General features: G+C 39.0%; 2 protein-coding genes across 2 annotated transcripts; one reads left to right on the top strand and one right to left on the bottom strand.

Moving 5' to 3' along the window:
- Nucleotides 1–1,723: 1,723 nt before the first annotated feature.
- LOC122672204 lies at nt 1,724–14,148 on the bottom strand. The gene is made up of 4 exons (XM_043869702.1): nt 13,503–14,148; nt 4,751–5,412; nt 3,979–4,175; nt 1,724–2,170 (listed from the first exon to the last, which is right to left on the bottom strand). Exons 1-4 carry the CDS (start codon nt 14,050–14,052, stop codon nt 1,795–1,797), a joined length of 1,785 nt encoding a protein of 594 aa, XP_043725637.1. The 5' UTR covers nt 14,053–14,148; the 3' UTR covers nt 1,724–1,794.
- A 7,815-nt stretch (nt 14,149–21,963) lies between these two features.
- On the top strand, nt 21,964–22,593 carry LOC122648667. The gene is made up of 2 exons (XM_043841889.1): nt 21,964–22,263; nt 22,384–22,593. The coding sequence occupies exons 1-2, from the start codon at nt 21,964–21,966 to the stop codon at nt 22,591–22,593; spliced, it is 510 nt and encodes a 169-aa protein (XP_043697824.1).
- Nucleotides 22,594–25,266: the final 2,673 nt, after the last annotated feature.

The following is a 25,266-nucleotide window of genomic DNA, read 5'->3' as shown; positions in this document are numbered from 1 at the left end:
CTCTTCTTATTAAACGCCCCTTAGCCTTGGTAGATGATTTTATCAGATCTTTATCCCTTCCAGTTGCCGAGTGTCTCTAACAAGGGATGTGGGAGTGGCTCTGTCAAAGGGGGATCCACCACCCCTTATTAGAGGAATTTTTATCTTCTCCTATTACAGCACGATGCTGTATTGCATCATGTTACGGTTGCAGAAGTCATGTGCACCATGTGGGGCCTACTGTGCCACATGGCCTTTGTAGCGCCGCACAATGCAGTACAACACCGTGCTGTAATAGGAGAGGATAACGATTCCTTATTAGAGGCACTAGGAATTGACCAGACAGAGAACTGGAGGAGATAATTTTCCTGATTTTATCACTCAATCTTAGTTGGTGGACAACTATACTCCAACATCGTAGCATTCGCTCTTAAATATTTCCAAAAAAAAATAAAATAAATAAGATAGTGAATCTAGTGACAAGATTGACTCACACGGTGGACCCCAGTCAAAAAATAATGGGAAATGTCTAAAGGACCTGGGTCAGCCATGTAACAGATTTCACTTTGGATTGGATTTCATAGAATCAAAAGTTGTTGAAAAGAAGGCAATGACATAGAAGGATAACACTTGGTATTGGAGTGGGGATGGATTCTTCTAAATGGTCCTCCTAACTAATATTTATTATAGGAAAGAATTGAAACACAACCCCCCCCCCCCTCCTTCCTTTACATAATGGTCATCAGGTAAGAATTTTACCTTTTTTGCATTACTAAGCATTATTATAAGGGCAAAATTCTCATACACGGTTGTGTAAACCGTGTATATGAGAGGGTGGGAGTTTCAAGGCATTAATTAATGGGTGAGGGTTTTTGACTTTTCCAACTCTTTGTGAGAGGGGACACAACCGTGCATGCTTACACGGCCGTGTATGAAAACTTCCCCCTTATTATAATTAACAATTTAGAAACAACTTATCTCTCCAAGCAAACAATATTTTTTATTTTTTTTGGAACTAAGTTGTTCCATTTATGACCATTGGTAAACTACTTACAATTAATATTACCAGAGTTTCAGCTATAAATTAAGCTGATTCTCTAGTTTTTTGTTTCATGCTGTAGATTCCTATATTTGAATTTCCAAGGTCTTTGTTATTGAGTGCTGGACTTTTGTCCCTCTTCTTCTTCTTCTTCTTTTTGCCCTTCAATAAAATCATCTTCTTTCCAACCATCGACTGGATTTGTTGTAGAAGAGATTCATCCCTCTTCTCCAATCCAAGTTTTAGTTTTGATGCTACATCATTCTACTTTCATTGGCATTTCATGTTGGTTTAGAAATCAATGTATTATTGGGTTTCACTGATATGCATGAGGAAATTAGGAAGAGTCTGCTTCCTTGAACAACATTAGTCATAATTTGAATCCAGCATCGGTCAAATAAAAATAATATCTGCCATATTCAAACTAGGATGGGCGAATAAAGATCACACAATGTAACACAGGAAAGAAAACCTATAAAATTGCCAAACAATTATTACATATACCATATTTCTGGTTTCATAGGAGTAACCAGTTTTCTTGTAACTGTAACTTGATAGTTCATATGATCCTTTGCTAGAGAACTAAACAGTTAAATGGGGCAACACGTAACAACCCATAACAGGAACCAGTAGCCAAAGGATTTTCTTCACTGAAGAAAAGAAAAAAACAGTGACTATCATAATGAGACGTAATTCATATCTGATCTACTCTACACCAGTAGTGTGCTCAAAGGGCGGCATGAGGAATTTAGGCAAAAAAAAATTGAGGACATACTTCATGATGTCTCAGGCAGCTTACGAACTTCTCGGAGCTGCACAGAGTTTTCGAGGCAGTGCTCGAACCCAAAGTGAGGATACCTCTCATACCAAGTTTCTTGTTGCACGTGTGTGTCCCAGTGCTCACCGCTGCTGCTCTTTCCATACTTGTGTATCCATCCGGAGCCATTGTGGCCCTCTCCCCATGTGCGGTTCCACCGGTCCCCATGTTTTCCTTCCCACCATTTCTCCCCTTGCTTGACACCATGCCCATTTGGATCAAAATGTTCATCCCATTTGTCACCCCATTTTGACCATCCATCACCCTCAGAACACTCAGCCCACTTATCAGTGTATTTCATACTGCCACCCTGCCCATCATAATTCTCACCCCACCTGCCAAATGAATAGAAAAGCAAAAGAAGGTATCAAGAATACATAAGATGAAAGGTTTACGAGATACACCTAAACCAACAAGGCAAAGAAAATGTTACGAATTAATGTATCACGATACAATTGTGACAAGTACCATGTTTGGTTCAACCTTTTAAACACCCAATCACAATGCTAATCTCCCAAAGTGATAGCTTGGAGGATGGGAGGGAAGCTGGAACCCTTCCTCTAGACATTAACATAAATATACTAATGTAGACCAGTCACAAGTGATAACTAGTCCACAAGAGGATCGCAAACTTCAGGTCCAGCAACAGTAAATACTTGTAGGAAATTTCAGAACAATAAAATAAAAAAAAAGAAATCAAAGAAGTGAAGAAGATAGGGTAGTCTCTCTCAGACTCGGGTCTCTCGCCCACAGCCTCTCACCGTATTTTGGTCTCTCACCAATGGCATCTCACCATAATCTCTCATAGATCAAAGCACAAAGCTATGCTTTTTTCTCAATCTCATTAATCAAATTCTTGTACCAGGCAGTAACCCCTTACAAACTTATATAGAAGACTCAAAACAGACTCAAACACTAAAAAGGAAAGGACTAACCTAATCCTTAGCTAATAAGGTAACATAAACTGACTAAAAAACTAAAATAATGAAAGAAATTGACTCAAAACAGGATTCTAACTAAACTAATCGAGTAAATCCCGTTTTCCTATTGTCTACCCATATTTTAGGCCCATTAAAGTGGCCCATCATAAAGGAAACCCATGGGATCAAAGGCCTAATACCTTCATAACCCAACCCAAAGCTTATTTCCAATAATATAAGCCCTCTATGACTTATCTGCACCACATGCTCACAGCCAATGCAATAAGACCCTCCATTTACTGATTTCAACCTAGGAGATCTCTCCCAAATCAACAACATTAACAAGAAAAATGATGGAGAAATGCTAGTCCCAAAGGCATCTCTAGGTTGTTTGCCATGTATTCCATACGTCAATAACCCTTAGATTGGATGATGATAATTAAATTGTTTCTATCACGATTTGGTTTGCAAGACCCACTAAAGTTGTGAATCAAATGGTCCTAAGCGTTCTTCCAAAATGGCCAGTGTGTATATTTCAGGTACACATCAAAGCAGGAGTTGGTTAGGTCATGCTCAGTCACTGAATACCAGTAACCACACAGAGAGAAAGAAAGAAGAGAATGAGAAGGAAGAATTGAGACTGCTGAGAATTGCACGCGGGCTCTATATTCCAGCAGTAACCTCAACCAATTGTATTTATGATGCAAAAATAATACTACAACTTAGAGAACAAGAAATAGATCCTAAAAGAAATACAACTCTAGATACTTAGCTAACTCAGAAGAGGAAATCTAATTTAATTAGGAAAGACAACTAGAGAAGATATAAACCAACGTAACAAAGACACCCAGCTACAATAGGGATTAGGGACACTCCCCCTATCGTGGCACACTCAACTGTACCCCACGGTACATTGCAGCATTGTTAACAAAGCTCTTGAATGAGATTTTTAGTTTTAGATACAGTGTTTCATGATGTCGTGCTTAGTTGAAGAAAATAACTGAAACAATGCCTGAAAGTAGCATGTTGCCCAATTGTCGGAAACAATGCTTTGTGTGACTATAAGTCCTAGGGTTTTTGGCATTGCAGTCAGAGACATAACGGACTATTGTCTGAAGCAAGGAGGATCCAGAGCCCCATTGGTGACTGTATCAAGACTCATAATGGAAAAGGGATGGACATCAAATTTTCACCAATTTGGAGGTAAGGGAAAGGATTGTTACCTTTCATGCCAAACATGAGCATGGCCAGGCTCAAGGGGAGTGTTAGGGTCAATGGAGCACCACTTGTGGGCCCACTTCTCAGTTTGGCCAGAAGCATCATAATGTTCCCACCATTTTTCTTGCCACTCAGTACCATTTCCATTCTTTCCCCATTTGTCTGCAGTTTTCTCCATGTGCACAAGCCCACTTGTAGGATCCTGCACAGATCAATAAGCACAGTTAAACTTTTGGCTTTCTTTCTTTCCGTTTTTTGTCTTTTCAGACCAGTTAAACTTCTGGTTTAAAAAAACAAAAAAAAAAAAAAAAAAAAAAAACTTCTGGTTTAGGGAAGTGGGTCAGGGTTGGTTGTTAGTAAGTAGGTGAAATGGATTTGACCCAGGTCTACATTGTTATCAACTAGGGACTTCACCAATGTCGCAAGCTGTCATCTTCCATAAATAGCTACTAAACAATTACAACGTCAGAAATGTGACATGAGATGACTTGGACTCTTTATATTCTATTCTATTTATGAAACCTGTCCAACATCAAAAGCCAGTATTACTTTGGAAAGAGCCAAGCCACATGACATGATATCTTCAGCCGAGTTAAATGGCTGGGGCATTATGATTGGTAACGACTGAAACAGGTAGATTCTGAACTTGGCTCAAAAAACATGTAGGTATACATTTTTTCAACGACAGAGGCAAAGGTTGCCTCTTCAATTTACTCATGATATGTTAGTTATACACCATATACAGAAAACGGTGTTGCTAGTGCATCTTATACTAACCTGCCACATGGATTCTTTCCAGAATTCACGCCAAACATTTCCTGCAGAATCACGTCCAGATTTCTCTGAGCCCAGCTCTTTATATTCAAAATGACCAGTCGCCTCCCAGAACTTCTCTTCCCACTCAACAGATTCATCAGCACTAACTCCTCTTTTCAATGTCCACCGGCAAACCACCCCATCGGCTCGTTGTTCAGTACCTGTCTCCTTCCACCACCTTGATCCATCTGGATTCACTCCCTGAGGTGATGCTTCATTGACCTCTTCCAGAGCATGAGCTGCTTCTGCTGCATGTGTCGGAAACAGCACACCAAGTTCTTGTTCACCCCCAAGAGAAGGCATTTCTAAGTTGGTATCAGTGACATCCATTTTTTCAACTTCTATGAGTGACTGAAGGGGTGGAAGAGGAGGATTATGGTTGCTTTCTGGAAAAGTACTCTCAAAGGGAATGGAAAGATAATCTATCGACCGTTCCTTTTCCATCACAGAGCTGGTTGGACTTGGATTTGAAGCAGATTTTCTAGCCGCCTTTAGAGTCCCAACATCTTCTGAATTTCTACTACTATCAAGGGGAGGAGGTGTCCAAGTCCAAAAATCTGGACCTGGTGTTCCAGCTCCAAAATTTTCAGACTGACGAACAGATAAATTTCCATCATGCAATCCTGTTCGATGCAGATTTCAAAACAAGTTAGATTTGTAAAGAACATTGGTTTTCTTTTTCCCAGTTGAGAATTGGTAATATATGATTGAAATTAATCATGAAAAAAGGAAGTATGAATTGGCCTGTGCTCCAAGTCACCTTTGGAATATATCTAGGCAAGTATCATAGGAATGCAATCTATTTGACCATAAAACTTCCCCATGAAAAATAAAACTCATGTTCTCAATTACAGAAGATATTTATTTAAAAAATCTAGGATATGGAAGCCTCGCTCACTAATTCAGATGTCAGTAATCAACCTTGAAGGCCAATCTAACCTGCAAATAATTTCATTAAACTTTGGCGAAAGCTTCAAGGAGTAATGTTACTCAGAGGATGAAATTAAATCATATCCTGAAAGATTTTTCTTGTAACAAATGCTTAAACAGACAAAAATTAAAAATTTGCATCTTTCAATAATTTTATGACATCAACCCACAGTCCTTGTGAATTGTTCCAATTGCCATGTTGAACAGCCTTGAGGAATAGACATACTAACCAATAAAATGTCACCAGCTGTGATCTTCAATGCTCTTCAGTGATAGTTTTAACTTAGAACCCATCCTAGATACCCACCTTATGCGACATCATTATGTACTTTTCATTCTACCTCGTGTTAAGAGCAGTCTGAATGAATTTGGAGCTCTTACAAGTGAGTGTTTAACTCAACTTCCTTTGGACCTCAAAGTTCTTCAATATCAGTTCAGTTCATATCACCATCTGAAATTCTCAAAAGAATGATCCCTCCACAGTCCTGAAATAGTTCTAATCATATAATAATAGTCACTAGAATGGATGATGGACATGCATCTATGACTGCTAGTTGGAAAAATTAATCAAGAATATATATTTAACACATGTAACAAGGGGAATAGAATATTTATCTGAACCGTAGCCAAACCGAGGATGATGTTGGCAAACTCAAGCACCATATACACCATCAAAAATCTGAAAACACATGGAGAAACTTATGGAATTGGTGGGACTCAATCGTGTTACCAATCACTCTCCTAAAGACTGCAGACACCCCCATGGTGCAAACCAAATTCTTGTGAATCAGCCTCCAAGATAAAACAGCCTTGTAGGCCCCTCCAGTAGTTGTTGCACTCGCTTATTGGGCCACATTGGGACACTTCAGAGTTTTACTCAATTGGACATAACAAAACCATGTATAGAGAAAGCCCAAATCAAGAGAAAAAAAAATGGAATTGTCTCTCAAAATTGTTAGAGAAATGAGTTAAATCTCCTCTCTATAAATAGGGGAGGAAATGATACCACAAAGGGTTGTTTTCAAAAGACATACCCAAACACCATGTCTTCCCACAAGACATGTCTGTTGACCATTCAAACATGTCTTCCAATAGTCACGTCTATTGGTCATTTAGGTGCCTATTAGGAAAAGACATAACCCTCTAACAAACATTTTATTAAAAAAAAACTAATATTTTGAATCATTAATTTTCAAACCATTTAAAATCCAACATTGCTTGTAGATTGTAATGATACCAAAACCTGTGACCAGGATCAAAGAAAGGAGAAGAGAAGAAGAAGAAGAAGGTAGGGGAAACCGAGATGGGGAAGAGAGTTGTGTGATAGACTATATGTTCTATCGCACCAGCCACACTTATTTATATTAACTGAATAGACTCTTAGTAGTAGCTAACTACTAAGAGTCAAAGACCTATTACATACTAGAAATAAAACTCTTCTTAGCTAAGCCTGAAGTCTAATTACAACAGGAGAGATAAAGAGACATAAACTAATTAAAACACTAAGAAACGATCCTACATTGCAAGGTCCATGGACCTCTATGGACCCCCCAAGTCAATACACATTTTAGCACTCCCCCTAAAGCTGGAGTATATACATCTCTGTTGGAACCGCTTCCTCTAAAAGGCCGACCTTGTAGGAAAGGGAGGAAACAATATGTATATCATATAGGAGCTCTAACATGGCGGACTATCCAAAGGGGGGACACGGGTGGATAAATAATTCAACACCTGCCCGCTCCTAGGGGGACTCGATACCATGACCCCTGCCTGCTCTAATACCATGTTGGAACCGCTTCCTCTAAAAGGCCGACCTTGTAGGAAAGGGAGGAAACAATATGTATATCATATAGGAGCTCTAACACGGTGGACTATCCAAAGGGGGACACGGGTGGATAAATAATTCAACAATCTCCCTTACCTAGCTTCGAACAACCATCAAGAAACGCAGACCGGAACAACGCCTTCTTGAACATATCACCAAGTTGATTGTCGGAGTTGACAAACCGAATTAAGATCAACTTTTGCATCCGCATTTCTCACAAAGTGACAATCTACCTCAATATGCTTAGTCCTCTCATGAAAAACTGGATTAGTTGCACTATAAATTACACGTTGATTATCACAATACATCTTCATAGTTTTAGTGAAAAGAACCCCAATTCTTGTATGAGTGACTTCAACCACATCTACTCAGTCGCAGTATGGACCCTAATTCTATACTCAACCTCAACACTCAACTGTGCCACTGTAGTCTGCTTCTTACTCCTCTAAGACAGAAGATTCCTACCAATGAAGGTGTAATAACTAGTAGTTGATCTCCAATCTTTGGTAGTAACACTAGCCCAGTCAGCATTAGGGTAACCCATAATATCTGTGTGACCATGACGACGATAAATTTTTTTACTAGGAGCACCTTTAAGATATCTCAAAATGCGACAAGCCTAATGAGCATGTTTAAGACTCTCCATAAAATGAATAATGACTCCAACGACAAAGGAAATATCAGGACGGGTAATAGTTAAATAAACAAATTTCCCAACTAGTCTTATATGCTGATGTTTAGCCACAAACTCTTTGTCATCACACACACCAAGTTTCAGATTTGGATCCATTAGGCTATCAACAGGCTTAAAACACAACATACCAATCTTAGATAAAAGATCTAGAACACATTTCCTCTGAGACTAACACCTTTCTTGCAACGAACGACTTTAATCCCCAAAAAATATGAGCACCCTTAAGTCCTTCATCTGAAAATTTTTGATGGAGATATTCCTTGACCTCTTCATTGCTAGAAGAGTCATTTCCTGAAATTATGATATCGTCAACGTATCCCCCTAATGACAAACGAACACAAAGTGATCAAAGAAGCACTGAGTAAACCCATAACCACTAATAAATTTACTAAACTTGTCAAATCAGGCATGAGGAGGCTGTTTCAACTCATATATAGAATTGTGAAGACGGCATACCTTCGATACACTCCCCCTGAGCAACATTCCTCGGACCTTGTTCCATATAAACCTCTTCCTCAAGATCAGCATAAAGAGTAGCACTTTTAATATCTAGTTGAAACAGATGCCCATCAAGATTCATAGCCACAGAGACAAGTACTCGAACAAATCTAAGATGCATCACTAGAGATAAGGTCTCAAAATAGTCAACACCATACGTCGGAGTAAAGCCTTTGGTAACCAAACAAGCTTTGAGTCGCTTAACTGAACCATTTGGAAAATATTTAATTGTGTACACCCAACGACACCTCACAAGCTCCTTCCCTGAAGGTAAGTTAGTAAGAGTCCAAATCTGACGATCCAACAGAGCATCCATCTCAACATCCATAGCACGTTTCGAATTAGGATGCAACAAGGCTTCCTGATATTTAGTAGGTACAGACAAAATAGATAAAGACAAGGCAAAGTTGCAAAGTAAAGGTGGAAGGTGAGACACAATAATAAATTGAGAAACAGGATAAGCAATCTAAGGCTATTGAGTACAAGTACGAGTACCTTTACGAAGAGCAATTGGCAAGTCAGGAGATGGAAGATCCCCAAGCAAGAAGTTTGATGAAGTAGAGAGTTTTTGCAAAGGAGCAGCTTGGGTCGTTGAAGTTGACTTAGAGTAGCGGTTGTAGACCTGCAACTACTTAGTTGGAGCACTCTCAGAAGGAGAGTCAATAAGGGAAATAATGGTTGTAATTGGTGGAGACGTTAAAACATCAGCATCCATCTAATGGCACTCAGTAAAGAAGTATGGTGTAGATTCAAAGCAAGTAACATCAGCACAGACGAAGTATTGACGGATAATGGGATCATAACGATTGTAACCCCTTCTGAGTGCGAGCATAGCCAAGAAACACACTTGGTAGCACGTAGAGATAATTTGTCAATTCCAGGGAAAGGTTGTGAACAAAGCATACACAACCAAACACCAGTGGATGCAAACTAAACTGATAACATCAAGAAAAACAACTAAAAACGGAGATTGATTACTAAGAGCAACATATGGCATATGTTTATTAAGTAGCAAGCAATAAGAATTGCATCACTTCAAAAGTTTTTGGGAACATACATGTGAAACATCAAGGAACGGGCAACCTCCAGGCTCCAACAAATGCAAGTTTTTCCATTCAAAAACATCATTCTATTAAGGAGTATAACAACAACTAGTTTGATGTATCATACCATGCGCAGAGCAAAAGTCAGATATTTCATGTTAGGGTAACTGTGGATGAGGAAGAGTCAGTGGATGACTGAAGGTTTTGGAAAAGCTTTAGTATTTGACTGTAGTCATCATGAGACACTGAACTTGATGATGGATCTCCAGATGAGGATGCAACATTGGTGTCGTCAAAGGACACCTTCTTAGAATTATTATCAAGCACAACAATATTGGTTGATTGTGGAGCCTAATCTAGTCGACCATGTTTGGCCCATTAGGTATCAATGGTATGATTTAACTTGCCACAAAAAGGAATACTATCTGACAGGTCGGTCACTCTGTTGTCCACCAGTATTGTGACCATTACGGCCCAACATTTCTATGAGCCACGCCCTCTCCCAAAGAAATTAGAGCCTCAGCCACGGCCAACAACAAATACAGAATTGTCTTTAGGAAAGGTATCAGGTCGGGAAGGTGTAACGATACATTGAAGACGTGCTAGGGGCTCATTAAGTAAAGGCACCTTCTCCCAAGCAAGCAATTGGCTCTTAACTAACTAATATTTTGAATTTAATCCGGCCATAAACTTTGCAACATTAAACTCTTCCCACTGAATTTTCAATTGTTCCAGATTGGTGGTGAGAGTTTGATGCATATTGATCACCTTTGTCATGCCCTTAAAGGCACCAAAGTACTCATTCAAAAACCTGTTCCCCTGCTAGTAGTTCAAAATTTTATCATATAAATCATCATATGTGATATATTCTTCTCTCGGGAGAAGATTTGCTTCAAATCATTCCAAATGCCTTTGATAGTGGTGTGGAACATGACATTGGCTGCGATAACGGGATCCATACTGTTCCATAGCCATATAAAGAGGGTGTCATTCTCACATATATAGTCGTATATGCTTTGACATCAGTGGTTTCTTTGGAATCAGCAGTAGGAGGGTCAGATTGGAGGTACTTCAACTTCCTTTAGCATTAATGTAAACCGTAATTGCCTGAGCCCATAACAAATAATTGGAAACTCTAGTGATTTTGATAGTAGTGATCTGGACATTCACAGTGTCCAAAGTAGATTTGGGATCAGCCATCATGTACTATATGAATCAACAGAGATAAAACAATAAAACAAAAAAAAAAATCTGCCTTGCATGAAGTATTCTTCAAAGAAGTGCAAGTCAACATTAGATGGATCTCCAAGGGTGGAAATTTGAAGACCAGATCAGTGGTAGGGAATAAAAACCCCCTACAAACATTCAATGATATAGAGAGAACTGATATAAACCGCAGCCCAAAAACTGCAAATCTGAAGTAAATAAACCCAGAATTGGGTGATTTGCAATAAAATAAGATCCAGGGTTCAGATGGACCCCAAACTAGGATCGAGTGGCCTTCAAGAAAGCGGTAATAAACCCTTAAAACTGAGATAGATCTTCTGGTCAGATCATAAACGATAGAGGAAATCAATCTGAAAAAAAAAAACCCCTTGAAAACAGAGTATTGTAGACCTTGTTTGGAGATTTCTAATAGTACATATCAGGTGATCAGAACAGCTTCAAATCTGGATCGAGTAGCCTTACCAAGTAGATGAATAAGTCCCTGAAAGATAGAAAGAAATCTGCTGGCTGGATTGAAATTAATTTCAAAAATCGATGCTGCCAGAATACAGTTTCAGAACTTGATAACGGCAGCCATAAAACTTGATTCCTGTAGATAAATCTCCATAGAAGGCACAATAGATGTAAGGGCACCCTCGTTTTTCTTCATGTCAGCTGTCGATGGAAGTTAGGCAGCATAGGGTGCTACAACCCTCGAGCAAGAACTTCTTAGACTTTCAAAATCAGATTTGAAAGTGAAGAGAAACTGAGATGAGGAAGAGAGCTGTGAATAGACTATATGTTCTATCGCACCAGCCACACTTATTTATATTAATCTGAATAAACTCTTAGTAGTATAACAACTAAGAGTCAAAGACCTAATACATACTAGAAATAACACTCTTCTTAGCTAATAAGCCTAAAGTCTAATTACAACAGGAAAGATAAAGATAAAACATAAACTAACTAAAACACTTAGACATGATCCTACGCTACAGTCGATACACATTTTAACATAAAAAAAATCAATTATTGATGATGGATATGAATCTGTGAGTGCTTGTAGACAAAATCAATTGTTTCCGTTAACACTGATTGAAGCTTCCACTGCCTATGCAAATCAAGACCTGGATAAATAAGCTAGTATTGATAAATCCTTCTACTCCATCTACTATTGATAGCATACTTTATGCTGATGTCTAACATTTTCTGAGTTATGAGGATGCCCTCTTTCTAAGTTCTTCAAAGGTGTTTCCTTATGGCTACTTTACGTGAAGAAACTACATTTCCACTACATTGAGTTTTTGCATAATGCACTAAAGGACAGTTGTAGACAATGAGAGATTGTATCATTTAGCCTGGGACACACAGACACAGATACATAGATAGAGAAAACAGGGGCACAACTCTTCACTTCTCAGAAAATTGCAGACAAGACATGGTCACGATTTTCTAATCCAATGCATTGTTGTTATTCTTTTAAATTTAGTTTGTTAAGCTAAATCTCTTCTTAAGTACTTATATAATGCCAACTTCTAACTAAGTTTCTAATACAAAGAGAAAATAAGGAAAGTCTATAGATATGAGTATAATAGATAGCACAAAAAGAAATGATAAACATGTATCCTAGAAGTATCAGCATCAGAATCAGAACCATGTATCATAGAATTTAGAATGGAATAACTTAACAATCAATTTATTACAAGATTGAGGAGGCAATGGTGTGAGTTGATGAGGGTACCTTTTTTTTCTTTTTGGTTGGGGGAGGGTGGGGGGGGGGGGGGGAGTGGGATTTCTAATTAAGTTTATAAGATCTCATAGAAGGTAACTGTAGAAGCATGGCCCCTATTAGGAGAGTCATAAAGGTAGTGAAACAGTACAATCATTATCAAATTGCACAATGTTATTATTGTCTTTGGTGCCAATTCAATACTAGCTCTGACTGATGCCATATTTTTATCTGGGTAAGAAAGAGCATTTAAGGACATACAAATCCAGAGATAGGGTTCAACTCTTTCCATTCCTAAAGCAATTTGGCACAAAACTATCATCTTATGATTTCTGTTATGTCTTAAAACAATTATTTGGTGTCAACTTCATGAATCCTATTCCACCATGCCATTCTGTTATTTTTCATATACAAAAGGGCATGAACAACCACATACAGAAGGGGACCTAGATTGATGACGAAATTTCAAAACCCATGAGATTTGAAAGCTGCATCATGACTGACATTTTAAACTGGCCCCAATCAGTAGTGAGACAGTTATACATAGCACATAAGCAGCATAGTTAGCTACCTTCCAGTCAACTGTTGTTCCAAGTTCCTAAGGATGCAGAGCATTACTGGAAGCTGCGACCTGTCTTCTAGTTCAAAATACAAAGACTTGGGTAACAGTCCATCTACCCGTTGATCTTCTCTAACTTATTCTCAGTACACATTTTACACTGTTAGCGACCCACTACACCATTCACTAAAACGCTAAAATTAAAATATTTTAGTGCATTTAAAAATACCTTGTAGATGAATACTCTCTGTTGCCCCATTATTCCCAGTTTTGGATAAATCAACTTCAGAGGAGACTGAATCAACAGAAGAATCTGCTTTGAGCAGTGGAGGACTCTCCTTAAGAAGAGCTCGAGCGGCGGCAATGGCAGCGGAAGCACGGTCAATGACTTGCATCCGTTGAACTCGGTCTCTCTCTTCTTTGGGAATCTCCTGAAGCTTGTTGAACTGTTGAATCTTCCTCTCAAGTGCTTCTGGACTCTCCTCACTATCAACAACATCATCATTTCCGCTAACAGGAGAGTTCTGAACAATACTCCCAAACTCATTCGTCTTCCTCTCTTGATCCTTTGCTCTTTTCCACATGTCGAGATAAGAATCGCCGACATTGGAAGCCCTAATTACTGAACTTCCACTTCGCCGTATTCTCATTGTTCCTCTAGCTAGTAGCTGGGATCGCACAGCTATAAAAGCAAAGAAGAGGTTTTTCTTGTAAGGAGGAGGACCATTGAGAGTGGCGCGTGGGTTCATGTGTGCGTACACGCTGAGACGGCCCGCCATGAATGCCAGTTCGGTGGAGGAGTTGAGTACAGGACAATTTAGAGGCAAAATATGAGACGAGGAAGAACCGAAGAAGAAGAGGTAATGGTGAGATATGAGAGTTGAGAGTCCTATAGAAGAGTGACTGTGAACAAGCAAAAGTTCTGTGGGTTTCTGTTTTCGAATACAGCAAAGGCGAAAAAGGAAAAGAAATTTTCTTGGAGTGGATTCGAAGGAAGGTTGCGATGCTCGTCGAAAGAGTTGCAGAGCTCACTCTTCCAGTTTTAACGGATTTTACTTTGTTTTAGTTTAGAAGAAACTAACGGCAACTTTGACGCGTGGCGATCCGGTGAGAATTGACGCGACGTAAAGGCATGGGTTGTTCCTCTGATGTGATCGAGAAGATCTATTCACAAACCCGTGTGTTTTATCATTTTTTAAGAAAGGGAGACGGATTGCTGTCAGGATGCGTGGCTTGCACTAGTGCGGGGTCAATTGAGAGCTCACTAAGCAGCCAACACCGTGTAAGATTTTTTATTGGAAAAAGATTTTGTACAACGCCGGCTCAAAAAATGAGACACACCCCTCTACATATCACTTGATTCATATGAGAGGGTGATATGTCGTAAAAGCCCCTACCCCTTTTATCATATTCTAAAGAAGGTTCAATTATTCATCCAAAACTTTACTCACATAGAGTAGGGAGCTCACTCCCTTTTTTATTTCATGGGAGAGCAAGGCGGTCATTTCTCCCTTCCTATGTTTGGATGCAAATGTCATGTAGCCTGATAGCCTTCTTTTTTCCTTTCAAAAAAATCAAAAATTAAAAAAAGGTTTCTCTCTATGTACATGTAGATTAATTACACTTTGCTATTGACCTGACATGTATCTGCACATATGTACAGCAAAGCCAAAACATGGGTGCAGAAATGACCACCCTACCCCTTGCCCAAAAACACTGCTCAAGATGGGGTCCACTCCCCCCCCCCCCCCCTATTAGAGGAATTGAAGGAATTGAAGGTGCCCACGAATGGACCTTTATTGCCTACGGTTTCCTGTCCGGTACAATTCCCTATAATATGTAACAAGGAAGGCAAAATGACCATTCCACCCCCTGACCGAACACTCTGCCTGGGTGGGGTCCACCCCCCTCTTATTAAAGAATGTAGGAAATTGTACTGGACAGAGAATCGTAGAGGATAAAAATTCGCCCGCGAATCGGAGTGGACAATTATGGATTGGGGAAATAACATACTAAATATAACATTTCAATAACATACTAAATAGGACATTTCAAATTGGGGAAACAATTTAGGTGAATAATTTGCCAATTGGATTTAAGTTTTTTAAATGACATCATTACGTGAAGAATAACAACTTCTAACATACAATTTCGTGACAAGTGTCCTTTCCCCCTTCCCCCCTCCCCCCAAATGGCCTTCTAACGCTCTTAGGCTATGGTTGGATGCCAAGAAAAGAAAAGAAGAAAATCAAAAAATTTGAATTTGAGGAGATAGAGAGATGCATAAATCAATCATTGTGTCATTAAAATTTTTTCTTGGCTTCCAAATATAGCCTTAAAGGCAGTATGGAAGGGCATTTATGAAACAGAAGAACACGTTTAGCCTTCAATCATACAAGGAGCTGATCCAATCTCGTTTGGCTTCTTGTTGACAAGTTGCAAAACCACCCACTATATGTTTGCCATTTTCTACCATTCTCTCAGTTCAGGTCCTCCCTCATAGAAAAACAATGCAGAAGAATGTCAATTTTGTAGAAGAAAATAAAGAGAAAAAGAAATCAAACACACAAGACAACGATTTTACGTGGTTCACCCCTAAGAAGGAAGGCTACATCCGAAGGAAAGCTACATCCACGGTCGAGCAATAGTCCAAATCCACTATTTTTTTGAAGAAAATACAAACTCTCTCACCCATCTCTCAAAAAGATAACCAGAATATATAAAAAAAACCTTAACCCATGAAAGTACAAAACTACCTCTAGAAATTCACCTGGTTTGGTTCGAGATACGAATCAACATAGGGTGAAATACATATAAAAAAGAAGATCTCAATGAGCTCTTCAGGAATTAGTGCCTTTGGCGCTTTAAGTATGAACTTTTTGATCATTTACGCGTGTTTCAAAGGCAAAACATCCCACCAAAAAAACTCCACAGTACTTTCTGTTAGAATAATCAATGGGTTTTGTCAAACCCGAATCCATCCCCATACAAAGATCTAGAACACGATTGAATAAAAAGAACAGGAAAAATAAGGTGTACCTGGCACCCACGTATGTTGGTGAAGAACAGATACGAATACTTCTAAGAACAATAAGATCCATCAGATAATGATTACAAATCCTCGAATGATCTTGAACAACCGCGATGGGGATCTTCTACAATCTCCTAAACTCTCCCACAGCTCCCTTCTTGTGGAGAAAAGAGAAAAGAGAATAGTGACTGCAGGGACCCCTCATCATTAGTATTTATAATACTCCCCAAACCCTAACCCATTACTCCCCAAACCCTAACCCATTTCCACAATGGACCAGGCCGGTTCGGTCCATCTCAATAAAATAGTAACAAGCTACGTCAGCCTTTGTATTTCTTGATCCCCATCAATGATCGATCCGATAATTAATTAAGCCTACACGTAGCATTTGAAAAATTCTTAACAATCTCTCACTTGGGCTAAATTAATTATAAGATCATCATTATCAGATGTGGCCATGGAATCTCAATACATCTATAATGCTACTAAACCTTGATCTAGTTAACAAATACATTGATGTCGAGCAACAACAGAAAATACACCTCAACATACGGTATATCACTTTCTGTCGATCAGCTACAAACAAAGATTTACTTACTAATATGAACCACCTTGAGATAATTTTGTATAAAGAATGTCGTACACATCTGTGATCACATAAATATTGTCATCATTCCTTGTGGGTCCTCAAACGTATCATGAGCATCGTACGGCTCATAGATTGCCTTTGAACATCGTCATATTCATTGGTAATCAAACGACTTGACTTATCACCAATCGAACATCCATGGTTAAAACAGCCGAACGACTTGGCTCGTCACCAATCGAACATTCTTAGACCAAAATGGCCTCCAACACATCAATCAACATATGTATGCATGCAAGTACTCTTCATCACATCAAGCAGAAGTGTTATAATCAAAACGAAACATATATCCTTCAAGTTCTCCCACTCAACAAGCATATTAATCAAATAAAGAAGAACTCTCAATCCACAAACAGATCAATCATGTAATGAAGTACTCCCACTGATTAAGAAAATCGAACAAATCAAATCAGCCAAGTTTGAAAGTAAAAATTCAAACCATAAATTCCGCATAAAATAATCAAAACCATCAAACTACTCTAACTGATTACTTTTTTGTTCTCAGTTAAGTCACTATTCTCAATATTCTTCTTTTCTTTCTTTTGCATAATTAGATATCAATTCCTTCAAGGACATAATCGTGGTTTGTTAAGTGCATCAATTTCTTTAATATGTTCTTTGAGATTTTTAATTCACTCATTCATTCTCCTTCATTATTTCTTATCTTATTTCAGTGTTTGGCTTCATCATTCCATACTATTGATGTACTTTCAATCGTTACCATCGAAGTGGCTTCCGTCAAATGGCTCAAGGTCTGCTATACCCTATAAGTTTACAAATTAATTTTTAACACAATCTTTCATCATTTCAATTCTTATTGATGAATTATTTCGTTCATGGTTCATTATGCACGTTGGTTAATCGTCAGTTACCATAATCATTCACTTATTATTTCATCTACCATAATAAGTTATCATTCGTCAATAACATAACTTTCTATCAGCATATAGAAACACAACATCATAATATCAAGGTTTCTATATCATACAAATCAACATGTTCTTTCACCATCGCGTATCCATTTATCATTCAAACATGTATCAACACATCACCATAAAATCAGTGGTTCAATACTTTATCATCATCAACACACAAAATACATGTATATATGCAATCTAGATGATAAATATCAATCAACAATACTTCTTCACAATATTGCATTCTTACACTTTCGAGTCAAATGCACACATCTCTATTATACTGCAAGTACCGCGAGATAGCAACAACTTTCAAAAATCTCCCTCTACCTTTGGGTGATAGAAAAACCCCTAGGTTATGTACCTCAATTTCATAATAATTTATCGCATCGCAAATACCACAAGATGTCAATGACTTTCAAATATTTTCTTCGACCTTTGGGCGGTAAGAAAACCCTTAGGCCACGCATCACAAATTCTTTGAGTATACTATCTTTGGATGGACACACTGCCTTTTCGTGAAAAGATCAGTAGTTTTTCGGAATCCCAGCACCTTTGGGCAACTAGAACCCTTAGACTACTATCCCTTCCAATCTATGTGCACATCACCTCGTTAATCTTTGGCAACACCACCTTTGGGCTAATGTTACCTATTCCGCTGCCTTCATAGAACCTTAAAAGGATTCAATGGGCCACTTTGGTGGATCACCATTTATCCTCTCATAATTCCTCAACCTGATATGCAGCAATATATGTGAAAATAAACACATTAAACGTCTATAATGTGTTGTGATATGTACATTCATCGTCCAAGTGGTAGTGAAAAATCCAAAATAGTCCAAATATGCTCAAAGTAGCATAATCGTTCAAAACAGGTCTCTAGAGGTGTCAAAAGTACTGAAACAAAGTACCAAATTGTAGATCTTGAAAAAAATAGACACAATGGTCCAAACCAGAGATCAAATTGATGGTCCACGTGCCCTCACGAGCCGCCCCAAAGATGGCATGTGATATCACTCTCGATCCGGTCTATTTGGTTCAGTTCGGTTTGGTCCATGGTCCACCCAAATCGGTTTGACCCGGTTCGGTTCTATTTGTTTGAGTCGAATTGACGAGTCACATTTTCGAGTCAATTGGTCAGGTCACCGGGTCAGATCCGCATCACACGAGTCACTGCCTTATTATTATTATTATTTTAATAAAACAAAACGGTCTTATTTAAAGTAACATTTTTACATTAAATACCTTTTGCTTTTTCAATAAAAGACAAACACTTCTATTTTTAACTTGGTATAAAAGTCTATTCAAGGTAAACTTCATTACGTGGGAACAACTTGCTTTTGATTTTTCAATTTAATTATTATTATATATATAAATGAATAGAATTGGGAGTGAAAGATTCCCCTCTTCCCCGATCCAAAATCAAACAGAAGGGTGAAAACCCCTAGTTAAACATTGCCGCCGTATGGGTCAGCCAATACAGGCTACAGTCAGCTCCAAAACTCCAGCGAAGGTCTACAATGTCTTGGGGATGACATCCCCGGTGTCAAAAGGCAGAATAATCGAAGGTCGATGGGCCTACAAGTCGATTAAGGTTTTTTTTTTTTTTGTTAAATTCGTGACTGGGAACGGCTAACCAGGCCACCGACAGCCCGACCATTGCTCGCAACGCCATTGCTAGCCCTCGACAACCCTCCACAATCGATTTTTGACCATAATATTACCGAAAAACTTCTTTTCAGATTATGCCAAACACATTTTGAACCCTAACAAGTTCAGATTGAAGGTGCGGCAATGACCAAAATTCTATTGACTATTAAATGGAGCACTTGTTTAATTGGGAGAATAAATACTTAGATCACCCATGAGTAATGATGGGTCCAATGTGGATGTAAGAAACCAGAGACCGGATTATCAAAAACTCTCACTATTGTTATATGTTTTTTCTCTCTTTTTCAAAACCCAGATCCGTAATGGCGTTCATTCAAGTTATACAGCATTAGCCCTTTCACGTAAAGAGTGAACGATTGCAAAAATAGCAATCAAGATTTTAAAAGTAAAAAATATCGATTCTAATCCTGTATGGTCTGGCTCTGATACCACTTGTTGAACAATTAATGGGTTTTGTCAAACCTGAATCCATCCCCATACAAAGATCTAGAACATGATTGAATAAAAAGAACAGGGAAAATAAGGTGTACCTGGTACCCACGTATGTTGGTGAAGAACAGATAAGAATACGCCCAAGAACAATAAGATCCGTCAGATAATGATTGCAAGTCCTCGAATGATCTTGGACAACCACGATGGGGATCTTCTACAGTCTCTTAAACTCTCCCACAGCTCCATTTCTTATGGAGAAAAGAAAATAGTGACTGCAGGGACCCCTCATCATTAGTATTTATAATACTCCCCAAACCCTAACCCACTTCCATAATGGGCCAGGCCGGTCTGGTCTATCTCAATAAAATAGTAGCAAGCCACGTCAGCCCTTGTATTTCTTGATTCCAATCAATGATTGACCCGATAATTAATTAAGCCCACACGTAGCATTTGAAAAATTCCTAACACTTTCTAGATTAAAACTGAGATCGAGGCTTCACCAGTAACACTCCCCCTCTTATAAATGTAGTCAACAAACCACCAATGACTTCAACAAGCTTAAGATGCATCGATTTATGGATTGCTAATATTTGATGGTAGGCCAAAGTTAGGCGAGTTTGTAATTGTTGTTGGTGATGGATATAGCTAATTTCATTATCACTATTCTTATTTTTTATAATTTTGACATCTAATCCCATTTTAGTGGAGACATTGTCAAATAGAATAGAAACAAAAAAAGAAAAGGGAAAGAAGACTCCTTTCGTCATTGCATGTATATGTGAAAATCTGATCAGATCATCTGCTGTTGGGCTTGCAATGATCAGATCAGTATCCTCTCAGGTTCTCCGGTACAGTTGTTTGGTTCCTCTCATAGGGGTCTGCAATGACGATCTAACCTCCTGCCCGGGTGTGGTTAAGTCGTCATTTCTGCCCCTATGAGAGGAACCGAACAACCGGATAAGACAAGAAACCTGACAGGAATTTTTTTTTGCAATGATCATCTTTGGTCTATGTTGGTTATATTAGAGTAAATAGTCCTTTTCATTTTTCATCCTTTAAATAGTGAAATAGGAGTCATTAGAAAACGAGTTTAGAAGGTAATAATATCATTTGAAAAAGCCCATCTATCAAAAAATGAGATGTGCTGGATGAATCATTTTCCTTAAATCTCCACTGCACAAAGGCATAGGTAATGACCACCTCATCCCTCGTTAAATAAAAAATCCTACCCTGGTTGGATGTCGCCTGCATTGGTGCAAGGGCTACATAGCCTGGTAGCAATCCCCTCCTAATTTTTATATTATTTTTGTTTGGAGGCAATTTTTCTTCACTCAAAGTCCCTTGACCGAGAGGGTCGGACACTAACTAGAGGGTATCTATCAAGAGGTATTATCAACTTCGTACCATAAGGGGGCAAAATTTTTAGGGGAAATATCATCCCCCTCCCCTCTAAGTTTCCTAAATATCAACCCAATCCCCAAATTTTGAAAAATGATAATGCCCTTCCCCACTTTCCCAAGATTCTATCAACCGTATCCTAACCGTTAAAAAACGCCATTAAGTGATGATGTGGCATATGCAAAATTTCTAAAACTCCAAAATACCCTTAATATAATTCTATTCCAATTTTACCCTCCCCTACTTTCCCTTTTGCGTCTTCTTCTCCCATTTCCTCTTCTCTTCTGGCAACACCAATCTTACCACCTACGTCTACCAAACTGACCTGGGCGTCTTTGCTCTCACCTAGTGTTGTAACATCGTCGACAAAGTTCTCCATATCAACCTCTGCTTCGACGATCATGATGAGGATCTGTCCTCATTCCGCCTCTACATCAAGCCCTTTCTCTTCTGGCGTAGACGTGGTTCTAAGAGATTCAATCTCAGTAGCCCAACAAGGAAGGTTGAAATCTTCTGGGATCTCACCAAAGTCAAATTTAATTCAGGCCCAAAACCCCAGTCTAGATTCTATGTCGTTGTTGTCATCGACGGCGAGATGACTCTTGTTGTGGGTGACTCCTGCAACGAAGCTTACAGCAGAACCAGAGCAACAAAGCCAGCAAAATCCCAGGTTTTGATTCTGAGGAGGGAGCATGTTGTGGGAAACAAGTATTACACTTCAAAAGCGAGATTTGGGGGTAAGACCAGAGATATCTCCATTGATTGCAGAGTGGATTCAGGGGATGAACCCAGACATTGTTTCAGCATCAATAGGAAGAGGGTTTTGCAGGTGAAGCGATTAAAGTGGAAGTTCAGAGGAAATGAGAGGATTGAAGTCGATGGGGTCACTATTCAGGTGTCTTGGGACGTTTACAACTAGATGTTCGATGGTGCTAAGAATGGGCATGCCGTGTTCATGTTCAGGTTCGAGAAAATGGACGAATTGGAGGATGAGATGGTAATGTTGCCGCAATAGCAACAACAGTTGTGTGGGTTTTTTATGAATGGGTTCGAGTGGAAGAAGATGAAGAAGACTCTGTTGAAGATGGGGAGCTCGTCATCATCTTCGATGTCTTCAGCTTCGTCTGGTTGCAGTTCTTCTGTGTTGGAATGGGCCAGTATAGAGGAGGGCGAGTTGCAGAGTCCATCTGGGTTTTCATTGCTGGTTTATGCTTGGAAGAAATGAAGGGCCTGATTCCAACTGATTCTTTTTTTTGTTAATTCTTTGTTTCATGGAAGATTCTCTTCTAGGACTAGTAATTCTTTGATTTTTAGATTCATTACTAACCCATTTATTCATGAACATAACTGAATAAATTGATGGCTTATCATCTTCTACTACTGTTAAGGAAAAAAATCTCTTTTTTTTTTTCTTTGTTTTTGGCAGTGATGATTGCTTTTGATTTTTCATAAATGAAGTGCCAGTTTGGTGTATTTGATTGAATGAGTTTGTACAAGCAAATACTGATTACCAGAATGAAGATGAAGATTAGTATTTGGTGGTGTATGTTAGGGTTTAGGGTTTAAGCACAAGGTTGCTTAACGCATTACACTCTGAGTATCTAGTTTGGAATACCCAGACTACTGCCTCCAGCTAGTATTTATAGGAAAACTAGGGTTTAGGTCAGATAGGGTAATTACTAGATTGCCCCTCACAGCCTGAGTATTAATACAAGTAGGATTATATTAGAGCATATGAAGGGATATTACATAAATACCCTCACAGTGTAACCTGGTTTTGATTTGGGTTGTGTTTGTTCTCTTCTGTTTTGTGAGCTTATTTTCTTCTTCCCTTCTATTTCATTTTCTCTGAGAGTAGAGGGGTGGTGGCTCATGTGAGCCACTGGGCTGCTTCTCCATAATTTGATCGGATCTGAGAAGTCACAGTTCCAATTGAGAGACCAGATTTTATTGAAATAGTAAGGAGAGAATAGATTATAGAAAAGAGTACAGGAAACATTGGTGCTGTCGGAGGTAGGCGGTGGGGTAGCCGGCGCGCCGGTGACTCATCAGCTGATGGGTCAAGATCCATGGGTAGAGTGGATACAGCTGTGGTGGCGGCGGTGGTGGTGGATACAGCCGTCGTGGTGACCGTGGCTTCTAGAAGAAGAGGAAAGAAGAAGAAAGAAGAAAGAAGAAAGAATTGAGGTTAAAGATGAGGGTAATATCGTCTTTTTATATGCTGTTTTAACACAGTTAGTCACTTAGGGTACAGTTGATAGAATCTTTAAAAGTAAGGGAGGGCATTATCATTTTTCAAAACCTGGGTATTGGGTTGATATTAAGGAAACTTAGAGGGGAGGGGAATGATATTTCCCCAAATATTTATGACCCTAGAAGGATACATTTTTCGTTCACCACGATGCAAGAAAACTTTCCTTTTGTTTTAAAAGAGAGGATTCCCCAAAATGCCAATGTGAAAAGAAATCTGCACGCCACATCCACATCGACGTAAAAAATAATATCATTCATATAGACAATTTGGATCGTCTACTGCCGAGCTGTCCGGCAGGACCATACTGCCTAGACACGACGAGGCGTGCAATGAACGCCTTATCCCTACTCGGGCAAGACGCTTGGGCAAAGGTAAGGCAGTCATTGCCCGCTTTGCTGTGTCTCGACAATACCATCCTGCCGGGCAACTCGGCAATAGAGGATCTGGATCCTTCATATAGAACCCACATCGTTGGATAGAACGAAAAAAATAATATTGATAAAAGACCCCACGTACAAGGGAAATAATACTCTCATGTGTCAATCCTTCTGTCAGGAAAATTACATGATTAACCATTTTTGGGTTTTTCTTAACGAATCTATAAGTTTAACTTAACAAAAATACACAAAATCAGGTTTTTTGTTTTAGGTTTATATTCTTTTCCCCTAAAAAATTATTCAATACGACTTATGGGTTCCTGTATTTCATCCTTTTTCATGGTTCCTCATCTTTCTCTAACATCTATCCGTAATTGTTGGTTAGGCTGCGAGCTTTGGAGGAACTAGTATCGATCCAACTACTAGGGAGGACAAGAAGTGTCTTGGAGAATCATGTTTCCCTGCTCGGGTATGAATTCTTAAGCTCCCCACGAAGTAATCAGAAGGAACCCAACTCATTATTGAGGGGCAGAGTTGGGGTAGTAGCAGGGAATGGCGGGGTTGGGGCAGGGACAGAGGTAGGGGTGGAGTTGCCCTGACGGAGGGGGGCGAGAAGACTGTGGCGGAAAAAATGTCTTAAAAAGTAGGGAGGAAGAGACACTATCTTGTCTACTTTTGCAGACTTAAAGCATATACACAATTTATATGCTTTAAATTTCTAGCGTACGCACATTGAGAGGAACTCGTTAGATTTGAAACTAGGACTCAAGTCCAATCAGTCCTTGCCAATTCCGATCAAAATTCGTACCAAAAAAATTTAAAATTGAACCCTCATTTGAAAACCCAATTATCCAATTGACAATCCCAAAACATCTAAAATCAAAATCGATCACAATTATAGTCTGAATCAGCCGATTTCAACCGATCCACTTCGATTTTTAGCCTTTCTGCTAGAACTCGTACTGTTAGATGATGATCTTCCACGTATCAAGCTTGCAAACCCGAACTGCAAAGCACCGCAAGATTAAGCAATGCAGAGGATTGATTTTTATCCCTCTTTTCATGACTGCTGCTGCCCTTCTACGTAGAAACTGTGGCACAGACCGGTAAGCTTTTGATTGAACATTTCAACATCTTAGCGTCGGTTTAAACTGAAACTGAAAACTCGGATTTTTTAAGTTTTATTTACTCCCCACACGCACACACACAAAAGTGAGTCTCTAATTAAAACACCAAGTGTTTATACCCAAAGATCTGTAAACAAAGA

The sequence above is a fragment of the Telopea speciosissima genome, chromosome 1 (genome assembly GCF_018873765.1).
Source record: "Telopea speciosissima isolate NSW1024214 ecotype Mountain lineage chromosome 1, Tspe_v1, whole genome shotgun sequence".
Classification (NCBI taxonomy): Eukaryota; Viridiplantae; Streptophyta; class Magnoliopsida; order Proteales; family Proteaceae; genus Telopea; species Telopea speciosissima.
This window is presented reverse-complemented; position numbering and strand designations above follow the sequence as displayed.